Genomic DNA, 23,180 nt, shown 5'->3' on the forward strand with positions numbered 1-23,180 from the left:
CACCCCCCGCTCCACGCGCTGCACCCCACAGTGACCCCCAGACGGGCCCGCTGGGCCCCCTGCACAGCTGCGACACCGGCTGCAGCCCCTGCTCCACGCGCTGCACCCCACGGCGACCCCCGGACGGGCCCGCTGGGCCCCCTGCACGGCTGCGGCACCGGCTGCACCCCCTGCTCCGCGCGCTGCACCCCATGGCGACCCACGGACAGGCCCCCTGCACGGCTGTGCCACCGGCTGCACCCCCTGCTCTGCACACTGCACCCCACAGTGACCCCCAGATGGGCCCGCTGGGCCCCCTGCACAGCTGCGACACCGGCTGCAGCCCCTGCTCCGCACACTGCACCCCACGGTGACCCCCGGACGGGCCCGCTGGGCCCCCTGCACGGCTGCGACACCCGGTTGCACTCCCTGCTCCACCCACTGCACCCCACGGCAATCCCCAGACGGGCCCGCTGGGCCCCCTGCACGGCTGCGGCACCGGCTGCACCCCCTGCTCCATGCGCTGCACCCCACGGCGACCCCCGGACGGGCCCGCTGGGCCCCCTGCACGGCTGCGGCACCGGCTGCACCCCCTGCTCCATGCGCTGCACCCCACGGCGACCCCCGGACGGGCCCGCTGGGCCCCCTGCACGGCTGCGGCACCGGCTGCACCCCCTGCTCCATGCGCTGCACTCCACGGTGACCCCCCGACAGGCCCGAATGGCCCCCTGCACGGCTGCGACACCGGCTGCACTCCCTGCTCTGCACGCTGCACCCCCCAGCGACCCCCGGCTGGGCCCGCTGCACTGCGGGGATGCCTGGCAGTGCCGGCCGTGCCGGCTGCCCGTGCCGAGCCCGGTGCCGGCGGGAAGGCATGGCGGGCGGCTGGCGCGCAGGGCTATAAATAGCGGCGCGGGCGGCAGTGCCGCCTGGGGACGTGTTGCCAGGGAGAGGAGGCTGCGGCGAGCGCTGCAGCAGGGACGCGGGCGCGCGGCTCCCTTCCTCGCGTGCACGGGGAGGCCGCGGCGCGGGCAGGTCCCCGCTGCTGCCCCCTTCCCCCGTTGCACCGCATCGCGCCGCCTCCCCCGGGACGTGGCAGGAAAGGCCGGAGCGGCCAGGCGCTGTGGGGACAGGGCCGACGTGCGGGCTGCCACCGCCGGGGTGCCGCTCGGAGCGGGGCGCAGGGACACGCGCCCCGCCAAGGCTTTTTCCTCCGTGGCAGGCCGCTGGCATCGGGAGCTGAGCGGCCGGCACCGCCGGCGTCCAGGCTGCATCCCTGGCTGACCAGAAGCAGCAAATGAAAGCGCCCGCGTGGACCTGCACCGCGTACGAGGCGGGGAACAGCTCCGCCGCCGCCGCCACCGGGCCCCTTTGCAAGGGCTGCCGGAGCGGCACACGCAGCACCGTGGCCAGAGGTACCGGCGATGGCTCCACAGCACAGCAAAGCATGGCATGGCACGGCACAGTGCAGTGCAGCACAGCACAGTGCAGCGTGGTGCAGCACAGTGCAGTGCAGCGTCGTGCAGCGTAGTACAGCACAGCGCAGCACGGTATAGTACAGTGCAGTGCAGTGCAGCATGGTGCAGTGCGGTGCAACACGGTGCAGTGCAATGTATTGCAGTACAGCACAGTGCATCACAGTGCAGCACGGTGCATCAATGTACAGCACGGTGCAGCACAGTGTATCGTAGTACAGCATTGTGCAGCACGGTGCAGTGCAGCACTGCACAGTGCAGCGTGGTGTAGCACAGTACTGCATGGTGCTGCACAGCGCAGCGCAGTACAGCACGGTATATTGCAGTACAGCACAGTGCAGCATGGTGCATCACAGTATAGCACAGTGCAGCACAGTGCAACAGTGTACACTGCAGTACAGCACGGTGTAGTGCAGTGCATCACAGTGCAGCATGATGCAGCACTGTGCACTGCAGTACAACATAGTGCATCACTATACAGCACACTGCATCGCAGAGCATCACAGTACAGCACGGTGCATTGCAGTACAGCATGGTGCAGCGAGGTGCATTGCAGTATAGTGCAGTGCAGGGTGGTGCATCACAGTATAGCACGGTGCAGAGCGGTACATCGCAGTACAGCACGGTGCATCGCAGTACAGCACAGTGCACCACAGTACTGCACGGTGCATCACAGTACTGCACGGTGCAGAGCGGTGCATTGCAGTACAGCACAGTGCACTGCAGTACAGCACGGTGCAGAGCGGTGCACTGCAGTACAGCACAGTGCATTGCAGTACAGCACAGTGCACTGCAGTACAGCATGGTGCAGAGTGGTGCACTGCAGTACAGCACAGTGCACCACAGTACAGCATGGTGCAGAGCGGTGCACTGCAGTACAGCACAGTGCACCGCAGTACTGCACGGTGCAGAGCGGTGCACTGCAGTACAGCACAGTGCATTGCAGTACAGCACAGTGCACCACAGTACAGCACGGTGCAGAGCGGTGCACTGCAGTACAGCACAGTGCACCGCAGTACTGCACGGTGCAGAGCGGTGCACTGCAGTACAGCACAGTGCACCGCAGTACAGCATGGGGCAGAGTGGTGCACTGCAGTACAGCACAGTGCACCACAGTACTGCACGGTGCATTGTAGTACAGCACAGTGCACCGCAGTACTGCACGGTGCATCACAGTACTGCATGGTGCAGAGTGGTGCACTGCAGTACAGCACAGTGCACCACAGTACTGCACGGTGCAGAGCGGTGCACTGCAGTACAGCACAGTGCACCACAGTACAGCATGGTGCAGAGCGGTGCACTGCAGTACAGCACAGTGCATTGCAGTACAGCACAGTGCACCACAGTACTGCACGGTGCAGAGCGGTGCACTGCAGTACAGCACAGTGCATTGCAGTACAGCACAGTGCACCGCAGTACAGCGTGGTGCAGAGTGGTGCACTGCAGTACAGCACAGTGCATTGCAGTACAGCACAGTGCACCACAGTACAGCATGGTGCAGAGCGGTGCACTGCAGTACAGCACAGTGCACCGCAGTACTGCACGGTGCAGAGCGGTGCACTGCAGTACAGCACAGTGCACCGCAGTACAGCACGGTGCAGAGCGGTGCACTGCAGTACAGCACAGTGCACCGCAGTACTGCACGGTGCAGAGCGGTGCACTGCAGTACAGCACAGTGCACCGCAGTACTGCACGGTGCAGAGCGGTGCACTGCAGTACAGCACAGTGCACCGCAGTACTGCACGGTGCAGAGCGGTGCACTGCAGTACAGCACAGTGCACCGCAGTACAGCACGGTGCAGAGCGGTGCACTGCAGTACAGCACAGTGCACCGCAGTACTGCACGGTGCAGAGCGGTGCACTGCAGTACAGCACAGTGCACCGCAGTACTGCACGGTGCAGAGCGGTGCACTGCAGTACAGCACAGTGCACCGCAGTACTGCACGGTGCAGAGCGGTGCACTGCAGTACAGCACAGTGCACCGCAGTACTGCACGGTGCAGAGCGGTGCACTGCAGTACAGCACAGTGCACCGCAGTACTGCACGGTGCAGAGCGGTGCACTGCAGTACAGCACAGTGCACCGCAGTACTGCACGGTGCAGAGCGGTGCACTGCAGTACAGCACAGTGCACCGCAGTACTGCACGGTGCAGAGCGGTGCACTGCAGTACAGCACAGTGCATCGCAGTACTGCACGGTGCTGAGCGGTGCACTGCAGTACAGCACAGTGCACCGCAGTACTGCACGGTGCAGAGCGGTGCAGAGTACGGTGCAGCACAGCGCGGCTGGCACCTGGGGTGTGTGGCCCCGCTGGCCAGGCAGCCGCAGCGGCGGTGCCGGCCAGGGCGGCGGCAACCCTTCCTGCTCCCGCCCGCACCCTGCGCCAGCTGCCCACCGCCGCGCCGCCCTCCCAGCGCGCAGCCCGTCCTGCGGCGTGCTTACCTCCCGCTTCCAGCGCGCCAGCCACTCGTCCCGCTTGCGCTTGCTGATGTAGTAGGGGTCACCGGCCTGGAAGGTGTGCCGCTGCATGGGCCGCTGGCGCAGGCTCGACTCCCAGCCCAGCCCTCCGCGCAGCCGCCCTCGGGAGCCCTGCGAGCCGCCGGCGGGGAGAGAGAGAGAGAGAGAGAGAGAGAGACGAGGCTGAGGGGGCGCCGGGGCCGGGCGGGGGCCGCGCGGGGCTCTGCCGGCCGCGGGGCCGAGCGCAGGCGCGGGGCGGCAGAGCCGGAGCCGGGGCCGAGCGGCTGCTGCGGCGCGCCGGGGCACCGTGCCGAGGGCTGGGGGGCCGCGGGGCTTCGCCAGGCGCAGGGCGCCGGAGCCCATCCCCGCGCCTCCGGGCTGCTGCCGCTGCCTGCCGGGGCGCGGGAAACGCGGGCGCCGCGGGCTCCTCCGGGGCGGTCGCCGCGGCCGGCCGGCCCCAGGACATACTTGCCTCCATTTTCAGGCTGTCGAAGTTGTTTTCTTCCTTCTCTTCCTTGCCTGCGACACAGAAGAGAGAGGAGCCGTGAGCCGGGACGGGGCGAGCGGGGCGCCGTGGGGCCGCCGGGGGCTCGGCGCCGGGAGCGTCCCGCGGGAGCGGGGCGCCGGGCCGGCGGCTCTCCTGTCGCTCTCCGCCCGGGGGGCGCCCGGCCCCTCCGCTCCTTCCCTGCGGGCCCCCGCGCCGGGGCCGGGGCCGGGGCCGGGGGGCCGCGCCGGCGGGGAGCAGCGCGCGGCGCCGACGCACGGCACCTGCCCGGCGCCGGGCGAGCGGGAGCCCCCCGACGCCGCGGCCGTCCCGCCTGCGCCTCCGCTCCGCCGTGCGGTCCCGGGCGCCGTCGGACGCCCGGCGGGGCGGCCCCCGGGCCTCCCGCCGTGGCCCGGTTATTCCGTCCCCGTCTCTGCTCTCTGCGGGAGAAGGCCGGGAAGGTTCGGGGTTCCCGAGCGCCGGGGCGGCAGGGGCCTGCCGGCACGCGGACTCACGTGGTCCCCGGCCAAGCCGGGGAGGGAGCCTGGGGTCCGCTACACACCATTGACTCAGACTAGAGGACGAATCGCTCCCAGACCGCTTCTCTCCGAGGCCGGGGAAGAAAGGCGGCTGCGGAGGCGTCGCCGGGGCCGGGCGCCTGCCGGGGGCTCCCTGCAGCAGATGGAAAAGACGCTCAGCGTCGCTCGCGCCGGGCGCCGCTGAGAGCTCCGGGCGCTGCGCGCGCGCGCCGGGACCTCGCTGCCGCGGGCGAGGACGGAGCGGCCGCCGGCCGGGGAGCCGGGCCGGGCGCCGCCGCGCCGGGCAGCCACGAGGAGTGAGCAGCCGCCGTGTAACGAAGAGGATGCAGCGATCGAGGCGGGAGGCGCGGGACTTCGGAGAGGGGAAACGGAAGAGCTGGGGAGACGCCTTGTGCCGGCGGCCCGGAGGCAGGCCGGGGCCGCGGGGCCGAGGAAACCCCGGCGGGAAGGCAAGTCCGTCACGGCAAGGTGCGGATGCAACACGGGGCGCACCCGGCTGAGGCGCTGAAAATACGTTTCCGGGAAAGGCCTGGGGACGGAAAGCTCCTGGAGGTCGCTGGGGGCCTTTCCGGGAGGAAAGCGGGCGACCTCCGCGAGGGGCGGCCGGACACGCCATCGCCCACCGCCCGTCGGCGGAGGACACCGGCTTGCAGCCGCTCCGACGGCGCCGAGTCCACGAAGACCGAGAGGCGCGAGCGGGCCGGAAGGCGGGCGCCGACCCCGGGCGCCGGGCAGGGAGGAGCCGGGCGCAGGAACGCAGCGCTGCCCGGACGGGTCCGACCGAACGAACCGCGGCGGCTCCTTCCGCGGCGACCGCGGCTCTGGCCAGTAACAGCAACCGCCGGCGCGGGGCGGTCGGCTCCCAACGCACAGCGTTCGCATCAAAACAGCGAGGGCCACGCAGCGCGAAGAAGCCGCAGGCACACCCGGGTTCGGAGACGGCACCCGGACACCCTGAACACCCAGGTTCGGAGACGGCACCCGGACACCCTGAACACCCGGGTTGGGAAACGGCATCTGGACACCCTGAACACCCGGCTTGGGAAACAGCACCTGAACACCCTGCACACCAGGGTTTGGAGACGGCACCTGGACACCCTGCACACCCGGCTTGGGAAACGGCACCTGGACACCCTGCACACCCGGGTTCGGAGACGGCACCCGGACACCCTGAACACCCGGGTTGGGAAACGGCACCCGGACACCCTGAACACCCGGGTTCGGAGACGGCACCCGGACACCCTGCACACCAGGGTTTGGAGACGGCACCCGGACACCCTGAACACCCGGGTTCGGAGATGGCACCTGAACACCCTGAACACCCGGGTTCAGAGACGGCACCTGGACACCCTGAACACCAGGGTTCGGAGACGGCACCTGGACACCCTGAACACCCGGGCTCGGAGACGGCACCCGGACACCCTGCACACCCGGGTTGGGAAACGGCACCTGAACACCCTGCACGCCTGGGTTCGGAGACGGCATCTGGACACCTTGCACGCCTGGGTTTGGGAAACAGCACCCGGACACCCTGAACACCCGGGTTCAGAGACGGCACCCGGACACCCTGAACACCAGTGTTTGGAGACGGCACCTGGACACCCTGAACACCCGGGTTCGGAGATGGCACCTGGACACCCTGCACGCCTGGGTTTGGGAAACGGCACCTGGACACCCTGAACACCAGGGTTCGGAGATGGCACCTGGACACCCTGAACACCCGGGTTGGGAAACGGCACCTGGACACCCTGAACACCCAGGTTTGGAGACAGCACCCGGACACCCTGCACGCTTGGGTTCGGGAAACGGCACCCGGACACCCTGAACACCCAGGTTCGGAAACGGCATCTGGACACCCTGAACACCCGGGTTCGGAGATGGCACCTGGACACCCTGAACACCCGGGTTCAGAGACAGCACCCGGACACCCTTCACGCCTGGGTTCGGAGATGGCACCTGGACACCCTGAACACCCGGGTTCGGAGACGGCACCTGGACACCCTGAACACCCGGCTTGGGAAACAGCACCCGGACACCCTGAACACCCGGGTTCGGAGACGGCACCTGGACACCCTGAACACCCGGGTTGGGAAACGGCATCTGGACACCCTGAACACCCGGGTTCGGAGACAGTGCCTGCACAGCGTGTGCCTGGCTCGGGAGATGGCACCCGGACACCCTGCAAACCCGGCCTTGGAGACAGCACCCGGACACCCTTCACGCCTGACTCGGGAGATGGCACCTGGACAGCCTGAACATCCGGGTTCGGAGACGGCACCTGGACACCCCGCGTGCCCGGCCTTGAAGACGGCACCCGGACACCCTGCACACCCAGGTTCGGAGATGGCACCCGGACACCCTGTGCGCCCAGCTTGTGAGATGGCACCTGGACACCCTGCGTGTCCGACCTCGGAGACGGCGCCTGGACACCCTGACCACCCAGGCTCGGAGACGGTGCCCAGAGAGGAGGCGGAGGGCAGGGAAGAGCCGCGGGACGAGCTGAATGCAGGAGCAGATGCCTGCTTATGCTCAGTCCCTTGGGCTGCTCCAGGACAAGATGGAGGGCGCCTGGAAACCCGAGAGGCTCCGGCTGGCACCGAGCTCGCAGCGTGGGTGACTCACAGGTGGAGGAGAAGCAGCCTCCATCCGCAGCTCTGCCTCGCTCATCCCCGTCATCCCCCCTGCCTCGCTCATCTCCATCCCCAGCCTGGCCTCGCTCATCCCCGTCATCCTCCTGCCTCGCTCATCTCCATCCCCAGCCTGGCCTCGCTCATCCCCGTCATCCCCCCTGCCTTGCTCATCTCCATCCCCAGCCTGGCCTCGCTCATCCCCGTCATCCCCCCTGCCTTGCTCATCTCCACCTCCTCCTCACCACACCGAGTGCCACCCACTGCTGTCACGAGCTGCCTGCCGGTGCTCTCAGCCCCGCGCCGCCGGGCTCTCCCGCTCCACCCGCAGCGGCCCATGCTGCCTGCTCCGTGCACGGCTGTGCAGGTCCCTCCTGCGGTACCTCGTGCTCCCCCTGCCCACGCAATGCTGGGCCGGGCGCTGCTAGGATGTGACCCTGACCTTTTCTTCTCCGGGCTTCCCAAGGACCCTGCCCACCCACGGGGCTGTCTGTCTGCCCGGCAGGGTCCTGCCTTCCAGCTCAGCACGCAGAGCCCAGCCCCCAGGCAGCCCCGTCGCTGGGCGGGAGTGCAGCCGAACCTCCTCCAGCCGCAGAGGAAATCCCCATCCATCTGCTCCGCTCCGCGCAGCGCCGCTTCGGCCTCATCCCAGCCTCAGCAGGACGCGGGCAAGGCAGCCTGGCCCCCCGGCACAGCCGGGCGTCGGACTGACCCTTTGCTGCTGCAGAATGGCCAAAGCTTTCTGCCTCCGGCGGCCAAAGGAGCACTGCAGCCCTGGGCCCCTCCAGCCAAACCAAGCTGCCCTTGCTGGGTCCTTGCCCTGCGCTCCCAGCGCTGCTTTAGGCGTGTTTGTCTTGTCTCTGCCTCTCTGGCAGCCCAGGGAGAAGGTGCAAGGCCTCATGAGAGCATAAAGGACATTTGCCTAAACTTCCCCAGAAGCGAAGCAAAGCGATGCTAAAACCTTCTGGCTCTGGAGAATTAAACCTCTGAAATCCACCCCTGAATTCCCAGGACTTCCAGCTCGACAACCCCTCCAGGCTGGTGCCTCAGAGACCCTGTGCCACATCCCATCTGCGGTGGGGGAACCTTGGCCGCTCTGGCTGGGGAGCGTCTCAACTGCCTGACGTCTGGGGAGCAGCCACACCAGAGAGGAGCCTGCACCCAGCCAGTGGCCAGGCTAGCTCTCCCCACCATGCACCCAGAGAGCAAGTGGTTCCTTCCTGAGACCTCCCAGCAGGGCCGTGACGCTCAGCCCCCAAGGACTCCGAGCCTGGCCCCATCACACACTTCTGCGAGCAAGTTATGGCTCAGGCTGGTGAAGCTCTGCATCTCCTACAAGCCCCTGATGCTCTAGGACGTGGCTTAGAGCTAGGACAGAAGACTCATTCAGGGTAGGAGGCCCCAGCTGCTGGTGGCTGCTGTGGTGTCCTCTCAGTGCCACCTGCCCAGACGCCAGGGATGGGCTGTGGGAGCAGGGGCAGCGGGAGGATTTGCTGGGGAGCAGCCTGGGCAGGTCGGATGGGTGCTCCTCGCCCTCATGCACACCCAGCACTGCCAGCAGGCACCTTGCACCGCTCCACCTCGAGACGCCACCACGAGACAGCACCCAACGCCCTCCAAACAGCCATGCCCTCCTTGCGCAGACACGGGGGGCAGGTGAGAGGCCCCCAGCCCACCACCTAGGGCCAGCTCACAGCCTGGTACGTGCCAGCGAAGTGGGCCAGGGCTGGTAGCCGGAGCCGAGGGAGGAAGGTGCTGGGACAGAGCCTCTCCCCAGGCAGGGGACAGCTCTGTGCCAGGCGCCGGGGGCCAGCGGCGGTCGGCGAGCAGCCCTGGGGAGATGGGTCGCGGCGGCAGGCGGCCGTGCCCGCGGCCCTGCCACCGCGGGCCCTGCCGAGCCGCACGGGCACGGCGGCACCGCGCGCACGGCTGGCGCCAGCGCGGCTGCAGGCAGCGCCGGCGCAGCCGCGTCCCGCGGGGCAGCGCGGGGCCGCGAGCCCTCGGCGGGGCCGCGAGCCCTCGGCGGGGCCGCCCGCCCGCAAGGCGGCTCGTTAGCGCAACGGGAGCAGGGCGCTGCCGGCCCCTCGCCGCGGCGCCCGGGGCAGCGCGGGCACCGGGGCCACTCCTGGCACCTGCACAGCCAGCGGTCAGGCCACCGCCTCCGTCCCGGACACCACGCGGCTGCACCAGCGCCCAGGCACCACCCCAGCCACACCAGCGCCTGTGCCCTGGACAACACCTGGTCATACCAGTGCCTGTGCCCTGGACCACACCAGTCACACCAGTGCCTGCGCCCTGGACAGCACCTGGTCATACCAGTGCCTGCGCCCTGGACAACACCAGTCACACCAGTGCCTGCGCCCTGGACAGCACCTGGTCATACCAGTGCCTGCACCCTGGACAGCACCTGGTCACACCTGCGCCTGTGCCCTGGACAACACCTGGTCATACCAGTGCGTGTGTCCTGGACAACACCAGTCACACCAGTGCCTGCGCCCTGGACAGCACCTGGTCACACCTGCGCCTGTGCCCTGGACAACACCTGGTCATACCAGTGCGTGTGTCCTGGACAACACCAGTCACACCAGTGCCTGCGCCCTGGACAGCACCTGGTCACACCTGCGCCTGTGCCCTGGACAACACCTGGTCATACCAGTGCCTGTGCCCTGGACCACACCAGTCACACCAGTGCCTGCGCCCTGGACAGCACCTGGTCATACCAGTGCCTGTGCCCTGGACAGCACCTGGTCACACCAGTGCCTGCGCCCTGGACAACACCAGTCACACCAGTGCCTGCGCCCTGGACAGCACCTGGTCACACCAGCACCTGTGCCCTGGACAGCACCTGGTCACACCAGTGCCTGCGCCCTGGACAACACCAGTCACACCAGTGCCTGCGCCCTGGACAGCACCTGGTCACACCAGTGCCTGTGTCCTGGACAACACCTGGTCATACCAGTGCCTGTGCCCTGGACCACACCAGTCGCACCAGTGCCTGCGCCCTGGACAGCACCTGGTCACACCTACGCCTGTGCCCTGGACAACACCTGGTCACACCAGTGCCCGTGTCCTGGACAACACCAGTCACACCAGTGCTGCGCCCTGGACAGCACCTGGTCACACCTGCGCCTGTGCCCTGGACAACACCTGGTCACACCAGTGCCCGTGTCCTGGACAACACCAGTCACACCAGTGCCTGCGCCCTGGATACCACCTGGTCATACCAGCACCTGTGCCCTAGACACCACCTGGTCACACCTGCGCCTGTGCCCTGGACACCACCTGGTCACACCACTGCATGTGTCCTGGAAAACACCTGGTCACATCACTGCCTGTGCCCTGGACACCATCTCGTCACACCAGCACCTGTCCCCTGGACAACACCTGGTCACACCAGTGCATGTGTCCTGGACAGCACCTGGTCACACCTGCGCCTGTGTCCTGGACAACATCTGGTCACACCAGTGCCCGTCCCCTGGACAACACCTGGTCACACTAGTGCCTGTACCCTGGACACCACCTCGTCACACCAGCACCTGTGCCCTAGACAACACCTGGTCACATCAGAGCCTGTGCCCTGGACAACACCTGGTCACACCACTGCCTGTGCCCTGGACAACACCTGGTCATACCAGCACCTGTGCCCTAGAAAACACCTGGTCACACCAGTGCCTGTTCCTTGGACAACACCTGGTCACACCACTGCATGTATCCTGGACAACACCTGGTCATACCAGCACCTGTGCCCTAGACAACACCTGGTCACACCAGTGCCTGTACCCTGGACAAAACCTGGTCACACCTGCGCCTGTACCCTGGACAACACCTGGTCATACCAGTGCCTGTGTCCTGGACAACACCAGTCACACCAGTGCCTGTGCCCTGGACAGCACCTGGTCACACCAGCACATGTTCCCTGGACAGCACCTGGTCACACCTGCGCCTGTGCCCTGGACAACACCTGGTCACACCAGTGCCCGTGTCCTGGACAACACCAGTCACACCAGTGCCTGCGCCCTGGATACCACCTGGTCATACCAGCACCTGTGCCCTAGACACCACCTGGTCACACCAGCACATGTGCCCTGGACAGCACCTGGTCACACCAGCACATGTGCCCTAGACACCACCTGGTCACACCAGTGCCTGTCCCCTGGACAACACCTGGTCACACTAGTGCCTGTGCCCTGGACAACACCTGGTCACACCAGCACCTGTGCCCTAGACAACACCTGGTCACACCAGCACATGTGCCCTAGACAACACCTGGTCACACTAGTGCCTGTACCCTGGATACCACCTGGTCACACCTGTGCCTGTGCCCTGGACACCACCTGGTCACACCAGTGCCCGTGTCCTGGACAACACCAGTCACACCAGTGCCTGCGCCCTGGACAGCACCTGGTCACACCAGCACCTGTGCCCTAGACAACACCTGGTCACACCAGCACATGTGCCCTGGACAGCACCTGGTCACACCTGCGCCTGTGCCCTGGACAACACCTGGTCACACCAGTGCCCGTGTCCTGGACAACACCAGTCACACCAGTGCCTGCGCCCTGGATACCACCTGGTCATACCAGCACCTGTGCCCTAGACACCACCTGGTCACACCTGCGCCTGTGCCCTGGACACCACCTGGTCACACCACTGCATGTGTCCTGGACAACACCTGGTCACATCACTGCCTGTGCCCTGGACACCATCTCGTCACACCAGCACCTGTCCCCTGGATAACACCTGGTCACACTAGTGCCTGTGCCCTGGACAACACCTGGTCACACCAGCACCTGTGCCCTAGACACCACCTGGTCACACCAGTGCCTATGCCCTGGACAACACCTGGTCACACTAGTGCCTGTCCCTTGGACACCACCTGGTCACACCAGTACCTGTGCCCTGGGACCACACCTGGTCACACCAGCACATGTGCCCTGGACAACACCTGGTCATACCAGCACCTGTGCCCTAGACAACACCTGGTCACACCACTGCATGTATCCTGGACAACACCTGGTCATACCAGCACCTGTGTCCTGGACAACACCTGGCCACCCCAGTGCCTGTACCCTGGACAAAACCTGGTCACACCTGCGCCTGTGGACTGGACAACACCTGGTCACACTAGTGCATGTATCCTGGACACCACCTGGTCACACCAGCACCTGTGCCCCGGACACAACCTGATCACACTAGTGCATGTGTCCTGGACATCACCCAGTCACACCAGTGCCTGTGTCCTGGAGAACACCAGTCACACCAGTGCCTGCGCCCTGGACAACACCTGGTCACACCACTGCATGTGTCCTGGACACCACCTGGTCACACCAGTGCCTGTGTCTTGGACACCACCTGGTCACACCACTGCCTGTGCCCCAGACAACACCTGGTCACACCAGTGCCTGTGCCCAGGCACCACCCCAGCCACACCAGCGCCTGTGCCCTGGACAACACCTGGTCACACTAGTGCAAGTGTCCTGGACAACACCTGATCACACCAGCACCTGTCCCTTGGACAACACCTGATCACACCTCTGCATGTGTCCTGGACAACACCCAGCCACACCAGTGCCCGTGCCCTGGACACCATCTGGTCACATCACTGCCTGTGCCCTGGACACCACCTGGTCACACCAGCACCTGTGCCATAGACAACACCTGGTCACATCAGAGCCTGTGCCCTTGAAAACACCTGGTCACACTAGTGCCTGTCCCTTGGACACCACCTGGTCACACTAGAGCCTGTGTCCTGGACAACACCTGATCACACCAGCACCTGTGCCCTGGACACCACCTGGTCACACTAGTGCATGTGGACTGGACAACACCTGGTCACACCACTGCATGTGTCCTGGACAACACTCAGTCACACCAGTGCCTGTCCCCTGGAGAACACCTGGTCACACCAGTGCATGTGTCCTGGACACCACCTGGTCACACCAGTGCCTGTCCCTTGGACATGACCTAGTCACACCAGAGCCTGTGCCCTGGACAACACCTGGTCACACCAGTGCCTGTCCCCTGGACAAAACCTGGTCACACTAGTGCATGTGTCCTGGACACCACCTGGTCACACCAGTGCCTGTCCCTTGGACACCACCTGGTCACACCAGTACCTGTGTCCTGGACAACACCTGGTCAGACTAATGCATGTGTCCTGGACACCACCTGGTCACACCAGTGCCTGCGCCCTGGACAACACCTGGTCATACTAGTGCCTGTCCCCTGGACACCACCTGGTCACACCAGCACCTGTGCCCCGGACACCACCTGATCACACTAGTGCATGTGTCCTGGACATCACCCAGTCACACCAGTGCCTGTCCCCTGGACACCACACCAGCCAAAACAGTGCCTGACCTATAGACGCCACCTGGCCACATCAGCGCCTGTGTCCTGGACACCACTAGGCCACACCAAGGTCTGTGCCCTGCACAAGAAGATATCACATCCTCCTAGGTAAGCTCAGCAAGTGCGGGTTAGACGAGCAGACAGTGAGGTGGCTCGAGAACCGGCTGAAAGTAAAAGCGAGTGTTGTCACCAGTGGCGCAGTCTAGTTGGAGGCCTGTAGCTAGCAGTGTCCACCAGGGGTCAGTAGTGGAACCCGTCTTCTTCCACGTCTTCATCAGTGACCTGAATGAAGGGACCGAGTGCCTCCTCAGCAAGTTTGCGGCTGATACCAAGGTGAGAGCAGTGGCTGACCCACGAGTAGAAGGCTGTGCTGCCAGTCAGAGAGACCTGGACAGGCTGGAGAGCTGGGCGGAGAGGAACCGCATGAAATCCAACAGAGGCAAGTGCAGGGTCCTGCACTTAGGGAGGAATAACTCCATGCATTAGGACAGGCTGGGGGCTGACCTGATGGAAAGCAGCTCTGTGGAGCATAACCTTGGGGTCCTGGTAGACAACAAGTTGACTGTGAGCCAGCAATGTGGTGTTGCAGCCAAGAAGGCCACTAGCATTGTGGCCTTCTGCATTGGGAAGAGTGTTGCCAGCAGGTGGAGGGAGGTGATCCTGCCCCTCTGCTCAGCCCTGGGGAGGCCTCATCTCGAGTCCTGTGTCCAGTTCTGGGCTCCCCAGTCCAAGAGAGACATGGAGCTACTGGAGAGAGTCCAGCGTAGGGCTATGAAGATGATCCGAGGGCTGGAGCACCTGCCCTGTGAGGAATGGCTGCGAGAGCTGGGCCTGTCCAGCTTGAAGAAGAGAAGATGGAGAGGGGATCACATCAATGAGGATGGGGCCCGACTCTCTTCTGTGTTGCAAAGTGACAGGACAAGGGGTAATGGGAACAAACTGAAACACAGCAACTTACACCCAAATACAAGGAAGAACTTCTTGACTGTGAGTGACAGAGCACTGGACCAGGTTGCCCAGAGAGGTTGTGGAGTCTCCTCCTCTGGAGATACTCAAAACCTGCCCAGACGCGATCCTGTCTAACATGCTCTAGGTGACCCTGCTTGAGCAGGGAGGTTGGACTAGATGATCTCCAGAGGTCCCTGCCAACCTCAACCATTCTGTGTTTCTGTGACACCACCCTGCCACACCAGCACTGGTCCCCTGGAAAACAGTCTGGTCATACCAGCATCTGTCACCTGGACACGACCCAGCCGCACCAGGGCCTCTGGCCTGGATGCCACATGGCCACATCAGTGCCTGTCCCCTGCACATGACTCCAACTGCATCAATTCCTGTGTCCTGGATAGTACCCAGCTACACCAGCGCTTGTGCTGGTAACACCTCCTGGCCACACCAGCACCTGTTCCCTGGATGCCATCCTGGTCATACCAGCATCTGTCTCCATGGACACCACCTGGCCACACCAGCACCCTTCCCCTGGATGCCACACAGGCCACAGCAGCGTCTATGGCCTGGGTACCTGGCCACACCAGTGCCTGTCCTCTGGATGCCGACCTGGCCATACCAAAGCCTGTGCATTGGATGCTACTCTGCCATACCAGAAACTGTGCCCTGGATGCCACCGGCCACACCAGCGCCTGTGACCTGGCAACCACCTTAGTCACACCAGTGCATGTGACCTGGATGCCACCTGGCCACACACACACCTGTGCCCAGGATGTCACCACAGCCACACCACTGCCTGTCCTCAGGACACCACTGCAGCCACATCAGTGCCTGTGTCTTGGATGCCACCACAGACACACCAGACCTGTCCTCTGGACACCACTACAGCTACACCAGTGCCTGTGTCCTGGATGCCACAATAGACACATATGCACCTGTCCTCTAGACACCACCACAGACACACCAGCACATGTCCTCTGGATGCCACCATGGCTACACCAGTGCCTGTGTCCTGGATGCCACCACAGACACACCACTGCCTGTCCTCTGGACACTACCGCAGCCACACCAGTGCCTCAGTCCTGGATGTCTCCACAGCCACACTACTCCCTGTCCTCTGGACACCACCGCAGTTACACCACTGCCTGTGTCCTGGATGCCACCGCAGCTACCCCAGCACCTGTCCTCTGGACACCACCGCAGCTACACCACTGCCTGTGTCCTGGATGTCACCGCAGCTACACCACTCCCTGTCCTCTGGACACCACCACAGCTACACCACTGCCTGTGTCCTGGATGCCACCACAGCTACCCCAGCACCTGTCCTCTGGACACCACCACAGCTACACCACTGCCTGTGTCCTGGATGCCACCACAGCTACCCCAGCACCTGTCCTCTGGACACCACCACAGCTACACCACTGCCTGTGTCCTGGGTGCCACCACAGACACACCAGCACCTGTCTTCCGGGTACCACCGTGGCTACACCACTGCCTGTGTCCTGGATGTCACTGCAGCCACACCAGCACCTGTCCTCTGGACACCACCATGGCTACACCAGTGCCTGTGCCGTGGATTCCACCACAGACACACCACTGCCAGTGTCCTGGATGCCACCAAAGACATACCAGTGCATGTGACCTGGATGCCACCACAGATACACATGCACCTGTGCCCAGGACATCACCACAGCCACACCAGCACCTGTCCTCTGGACACCACTGCAGCCACATCAATGCCTGTGTGCTGGATGCCACTACCGACACACATGCACATGTCCTCTAGACACCACCACAGCTACACCAGTGCCTGTGTCCTGGATTCCACCACAGACAGACCAGCATAACTTCTTGTCACAAATGGTGGAGGAGCCTACAAGGAAGGGTGTCCTGCTGGATCTTGTCCTAACCAACAGAGAGGGACTGGTTGGAGATGTGAAGGTTGGGGGCAGCCTTGGCTGCAGTGACCACGAGATGGTGGAGTTCAGGATCCTGCACGAAAGAAGTAAGGCAACAAGCAGGATTGCAACCCTGGACTTCAGGAGAGCGAACACTGAGCTCTTCAGAGACCTAATTGCAGGAATCTCACAGGTTAAGGCTCTAGAGGGAAGGGGGGTCCAGGAGAACGGGCTAGTATTCAAACATCACTTCCTTCAAGCTCAAGAGTGTTGCATCCCTATGAGTAAGAAGTGCAGCAAAAGGGGCAGGAGACCTGCATGGGTGAGCAAGGAGCTCCTGGCCAAATTCAAAAAGAAGAAAGTACACAGAACGTGGAAGAGGGGACAGGCTACCTGGGAGAATTACAGGAATGCAATCAGAGTACGTAGAGATGTGGCGAGAAAGGCTAAGGCCCAGCTGGAATTGAGTCTTGCAAGGGATGTCAAGGACAACAGGAAGGGCTTCTTCAAAGGCATCAGCAGCAAGAGGAGGACTAGGGAAAATGTGGGCCCGCTACTGAATGGGGCGGGGGCCCTGGTGACAAGGGATACGGAGAAGGCAGAATTACTGTATGCCTTCTGTGCTTCAGTCTTCACTGCTAAGGGCAGCCCTCAGGAATCCCGTAGCCTGGACATGAGGGAGAAAGTCTGGAGAAGGGAAGACTTTCCTTTGGTTGAGGAGGAAAGGATTAGAGACCTTCTGGGCAGGCTGGACATCCACAAATCCGTGGGCCCAGATGGGATACACCCATGGGTACTGAGGGAGCTGGCGGATGTTGTAGCCAGGCCACTCTCCATCATCTTTGAAAGGTTGTGGAGAACTGGAGAGGTGCCTTAGGACTGGAGGAAAGCCAGCGTCACTCCAGTCTTCAAGAAGGGCAAGAAGGAGGACCCAGGAAACTATAGGCTGGTCAGCCTCACCTCCATCCATGGAAAGGTGATGGAACAGCTCATTCGGGATGTCATCTCCAGACTTATGGAGGAGAAGAAGGTGATGAGGAGTAGCCAGCACGGATTCACCAAGGGGAAACCCTGCTTAACCAACCTGATAGCCTTCTATGATGGACTGACTGGCTGGGTAGATGAGGGGAGAGCAGTGGACATTGTGCCCCTTGACTTCAGCAAGGCTTTGGACACACTCTCCCATAACATCCTCCTCAATAAGCTCAGGAAGTGTGGGTTAGATGAGTGGACAGTGAGGTGGATTGAGAAGTGGCTGAAAGGCAGAGCTCAGAGGATCGTCATCAGTGGCGTGGAGTCCAGTTGGAGGCCTGTGGCTAGTGCAGTCCCCCAGGGCTCAGGACTGGGTCCCATCCTGTTCAACTTCTTCATCAAGGACCTGGATGAGGGGACAGAGTGCCTCCTCAGCAAGTTTGCTGATGATACCAAGCTGAGAGGAGTGGCTGACACACGTGAGGGCTGTGCTGCCATTCAGAGAGACCTGGACAGGCTGGAGAGTTGGGCAGAGAGGAACCTCCTGAGGTTCAACAAGGGCAAGTGCAGAGTCCTGCACCTAGGGAGGAATAACCCTAGGCACCAGGACAAGCTGGGGGCTGACCTGCTGGAAAGCAGCTCTGCAGAGAAGGACCTGCGGGTGCTGGTGGACAAGTTGACCACGAGCCAGCAAGGTGCCCTTGTGGCCAAGAAGGCCAATGGTCTGCTGGGCTGCATTGGGAAGAGTGTTGCCAGCAGGTGGAGGGAGGTGATCCTGCCCCTCTCCTCAGCCCTGGGGAGGCCTCATCTGGAGTACTGTGTCCAGTTCTGGGCTCCCCAGTCCAAGAGAGACATGGAGCTACTGGAGAGAGTCCAGCGTAGGGCTACAAAGATGATCGGAGGGCTGGAGCACCTGCCCTGTGAGGAACGGCTGCGAGAGCTGGGCCTGTTCAGCCTGGGGAAGAGCAGACTGAGGGGGGATCTGATCAATGTGTACAAGTACCTGAAGGGAGGGTGTCAGGGGGACGGGGACAAACTCTTTTCAGTTGTCCCGTGTGACAGGACAAGAGGCAATGGGCAGACGTTGAAGCACAGGAAGTTCTGCCTGAATGTGAGGGGGAATTTCTTCACTGTGAGAGTGACGGAGCACTGGAGCAGGTTTCCCAGAGAGGTTGTGGAGTCTCCTTCTCTGGAGATCTTCAAGGCCTGCCTGGATGCAACCCTGTCTAACATGCTCTAGGTGACCCTGCTGAGCAGGGGGGTTGGACTAGATGATCTCCAGAGGTCCCTGCCAACCTTACTGATTCTATGATTCTATGATCTGTCCTCTGGATACCACTGTGGCTACATCAGCACCTGTGTCCTGGACATCACCACAGCCACACCAGTGCCTCCGTCCTGGATGCCACCACAGACACAGAAGCGCCTGTCCTCGGGACACCACAGACACACCAGTGCCTGTGTCCTGAATGCCACCACAGACACACTAGTGCCTGTCCTCTGGACACCACCGTTACTACACCAGCACCTGTGTCCTGGATGTCACCACAGACACACCAGCACCTGTGCCCTGGACACCACCACGGCTCCACTAGTGCCTGTGTCTTGGATGCTACTGCAGCCACACAAGCGCATGTCCTCTGGACACCACCGTGGCTACACCACCACCTGTGTCGCAGGTGCCACCGCAGCCACACCAGTGCCTGTCCTCTGGACACTACTACAGCCACAACAGTGCCTGTGCCCTGGATGCCACCACAGACACATCAGCACCTGTCCTCTGGATGCCACCACAGCCACACTAGTGTCTGTCCTCTGGACACCACCGCAGCTACACCACTGCCTGTGTCCTGGATGCCACCGCAGACACACCAGACCTGTCCTCTGGACACCACCACAGCCATACCATTACATATCCTCTGGACACCATCGCAGCTACACCACTGCCTGTGCCCTGGATGCCACCACAGACACATCAGCACATGTCCTCTGGATACCACCATGTCTACACCACTGCCTGTGTCCTGGATGCCACCACAGACACACCAGTGCCTGTCCTCTGGACATCACTGCAGCTACACCAGTGCCTGTGTCCTTGATGCCACCGCAGACACACCACTCCCTGTCCTCTGGACACCACTACAGCTACACCAGTGCCTGTGTCCTGGACACCACCGCAGCCACATCAGTGCTTGTGTCCTGGATGCCACTATAGACACACTAGCATCTGTCCTCTAGACAGCACTGCAGCTACACCACTGCCTGTGTCTTCGATGCTACCGCAGACACACCAGCACCTGTCCTCTGGACATCACTGCAGCTACACCAGTTCCCGTGCCCTGGATGACACTGCAGCCACACCAGTGCCTGTGTCCTGGATGCTACCACACACACACCAGCACCTGTCCTCTGGACACCACCACAGCCACACCAGTGCCTGTGTCCTGGATGCCACCTGGTCACACCTCCGCCTATGTCCTGGACGCAGCCAGCCACAGCAGTGCTTGTTCCCTGGACACCTCCGCAGCCACACCAACACCTGTCACCAGGACACCTCTGTGGCTACACCAGCCCCTGTCACCAGGACACCACCCTGTCCACACAAGGGCCTGTTACCTGGACACCACCTGGGCCACATCAGTGCCTGTCCCCTAGATGCCACCTGGCCACACTAGCGCATCTCCTGCAAAACATCCTGGCCCTACCAGCACGTGTCACCTAGACACCACCCAGCCACACCAGCACCTCTGGCCTGGATGCCACCAGCACACAGCGCAGACGCACCAGCCCGTCCTATGGATGCCACCCAGCCACACCAGCGCCTGTCCCCTGGATGCCACCTGGACCACGCTAGTGCCTGTGCCCTGGCCGCCCGGCCGCCACACCGGGCTCGGCTCCAGCAGCCCGGCAGAGCGCTTCGGGCCGGCCGGGCCGGGAGGCTCCCGGCTCGGGAAGGGGCGCGGGGCCGCGCCGGAGCCGTGCCCATGCACATGCATCTCCCGGCTCTGCCATGCAGCCTCGCGACCCGCCTCGGGCGCGCACGCGCGCGGCTGCCATGCGCGGCGCGGGGGGCCCTCGGAGAGCTGTCCCCCCGCCCAGGCCCGGGGCCACCCTCCCTCGCCCCGGGGACGCGGCATGCCGGGGGGCGGTCCCCGGGGGGCTCGGCGGGGCCGGGGCCGCCGCGCTCCTGAGTCCTGCCGGCAGCCCCGTAGCGGGCAGCCCTAAACGCTAAGGTCTTACTTTTCTCGGCTGCCTCCAAGAGTTTCCTCCTGCCTCGTTTCTTCTGGGGGTCGGAAGGGGCCAGCTCACCCTCATTGGCCTGGGGGTCCAGGCCCTCCTTCGGGGTGCAGCGGCCGTTCTCCAGGGTCCGGCCGGTTTCGCCGTCCGGCAGGCTCTCCGTTTCGTCCTCGTCGTGGCGCCCGCCCTTGGGACTCGCGTTGCTCTCCTCCGACCCCTTCCACTGGGCGCCGTCCGCCTCCGCGTCTCCGTTCGGCACCTGCTCGGCGGCGCCGGGCTCCGGGCAGGGCGGGGGGCACTTGGGGACGGCAGCGGCGTCTTTGGGTGCTTCACTGCTTTCCACCTGCCGAGGCAGAGAGGGAGCGGCTGAGAGCTCGGCACCATGGCCACCACTGCCACAGACATCAACACCACGGCCACTGCTGCCAGGGTCACCGCTGCCACGGCCACCACCACCTGGGCCACCACCACTGTGGCAACCACCACCACAGACCCCACTGAGATGGCCACCACCACCATGGCCACCGCCACCACAACAGCCCCCACTGAGATGGCCACCATCACTGTGGCCACCACCACCATGGCAATCACCACCACAGCCCCCACTGAGGTGGCTACCACCACCATAGCCACGACTGCCACAGCAGCCCCTATTGAGATGGCCACTACCACCACGGCCACTACCACCACCGCAATCACCACCGCGGCCCCCACTGAGATGGCCACTACCACCATGGCCACCACCACCATGGCAATCACCACCACAGCCACCATCATCAGCCCCTCCAACGCTGAGGCCCCACGGGGTCAGCCCCCATTGCCCGTGGGCACACCGGGCCGGTGCAGGCTGTGCCGGCACATCTAGCAAGAGCTGTGCGAGCTCGCACGTGCACGCACGCTTCACCAGCACCGTGGTGCGTGGGCATGCCTGTGTGTCCACCTAGGGCCCGTGACACAGGTGTTTACGGCAGGCTGACACAGCGGCCCTGTGTTCGTGCGTGCATGCAGCACGGTGTGCACCTGTGTGTGACACACGTGCAAGGACTGCACTGTGTGTGTTTGTGTAAGACAGGCAGAACTGGGTGTCACAACGTGTGTGTGTGACACGTGCAAGGATTGCACTATGTGTGTTTGTGCAAGAGCCAGGTAGAACCTGGAATCACGACATGTGTGTGTGTGTGACACACGTGCAAGGACTGCACTACGCATGTTTGCATAGGAGACGGGCAGTACCGGGGATCACGACGCGCGTGTGTGCGCACAGGTGTGCGCGTGGCAGGCAGCACGCCCTGCGCACGCGACAGGAAGACCTAGGGCCGGTGACAAGGTTGTGCATGTGCGTGCGTGTGCATGACGGGTAGTGCACGGCCCGCGTCGCGCACACGTGCGTGTGCCCGGGACAGGAAGAGCAGAGCGGCGCCGTGGGAGACGCGGCGGCGAGCGGGACGCGCGGGGCCGGCGGCGGGAGGCCGCGGCACCCGCGTGCCCACGCCGGCCGCCGGCCGCGGCGCTGCTCTTCCCGTCGTGCTGCGGGCGCCGAGCCGGGCCCCGGCCCCGGCCCCTTCCGGCGGCTCCAGCTGCTGCCGGAAAGCCGCCGGCCGGGGGAGCCGGGGCGGCCGGCGGCGCCCGCGCGGAGTCAGAGCGAAAGGAGCCCGCCCGGCTCGGCGGTTTTGGTGGCCGGGGAGAGTGAAAGTGCTCGGGCGTCTGCGCCCCGGCACGGCGCCCCGGCACGGCCCCGGCGCCCGGCAGCGCGGGGGGCCCGGGGCCGCCCGCCCGCCGCGGGCACCGTCGCCCCGTGGACGACCCGCGCCAGGACGCGGCGCCCGCGGGCGGCGGGGAGGCGGCCGGGCGCCGGCGAGGGCGCCCGGGCGGCTCGGGGCAGGTGCACGCCGCGCTGCGCCCCGCGTGCCACGCGCGCCCTGCGGCCGCCCGCGCGGCTCCCCGCGCCCCCCGCGATGCCGGGATGCGGCGGACCCCCCTCCCCGCCTGCCCCGCCGCCCCCCACGGCGGAGCAGGGGTGGGGGGCGCCCCTTACCATGGCGCGTCCCCCGCGGATCGGCGCCGAGGCCCCGGCCGGCGGGCGCCTGCTGCGCGCTAGGCGCCTCCTCCCCGCGGCTGCCGCTTCCTGCTCGGCCCCGGCCCGGGCTCCCGGCACAGTCACTTCCTTCGCTGGCGGCCCGGCGGCGGCGAGCGGAGCCGGGAAGGAGGGGACGAG

The 23,180-nt window shown here is 64.4% G+C and overlaps 1 protein-coding gene across 3 annotated transcripts in view; it reads right to left on the minus strand.

Moving 5' to 3' along the window:
- DNMT3A (DNA methyltransferase 3 alpha) overlaps nt 1-23,180 on the minus strand; it is a 57,734-nt gene that overhangs the window by 14,764 nt on the left and 19,790 nt on the right. For all 3 annotated transcript variants that reach the window (XM_062571262.1, XM_062571261.1, XM_062571263.1), the window contains 3 exons: nt 20,969-21,308; nt 4,382-4,428; nt 3,895-4,041 (listed from right to left, as the gene is read on the minus strand). In XM_062571262.1, coding sequence (XP_062427246.1) covers nt 3,895-4,041; nt 4,382-4,428; nt 20,969-21,308 — 534 coding nt within the window. The remainder of the gene's footprint in view (nt 1-3,894; nt 4,042-4,381; nt 4,429-20,968; nt 21,309-23,180) is intronic.

This window comes from Rhea pennata, chromosome 3 (genome assembly GCF_028389875.1).
Source record: "Rhea pennata isolate bPtePen1 chromosome 3, bPtePen1.pri, whole genome shotgun sequence".
NCBI classification, from domain to species: domain Eukaryota; kingdom Metazoa; phylum Chordata; class Aves; order Rheiformes; family Rheidae; genus Rhea; species Rhea pennata.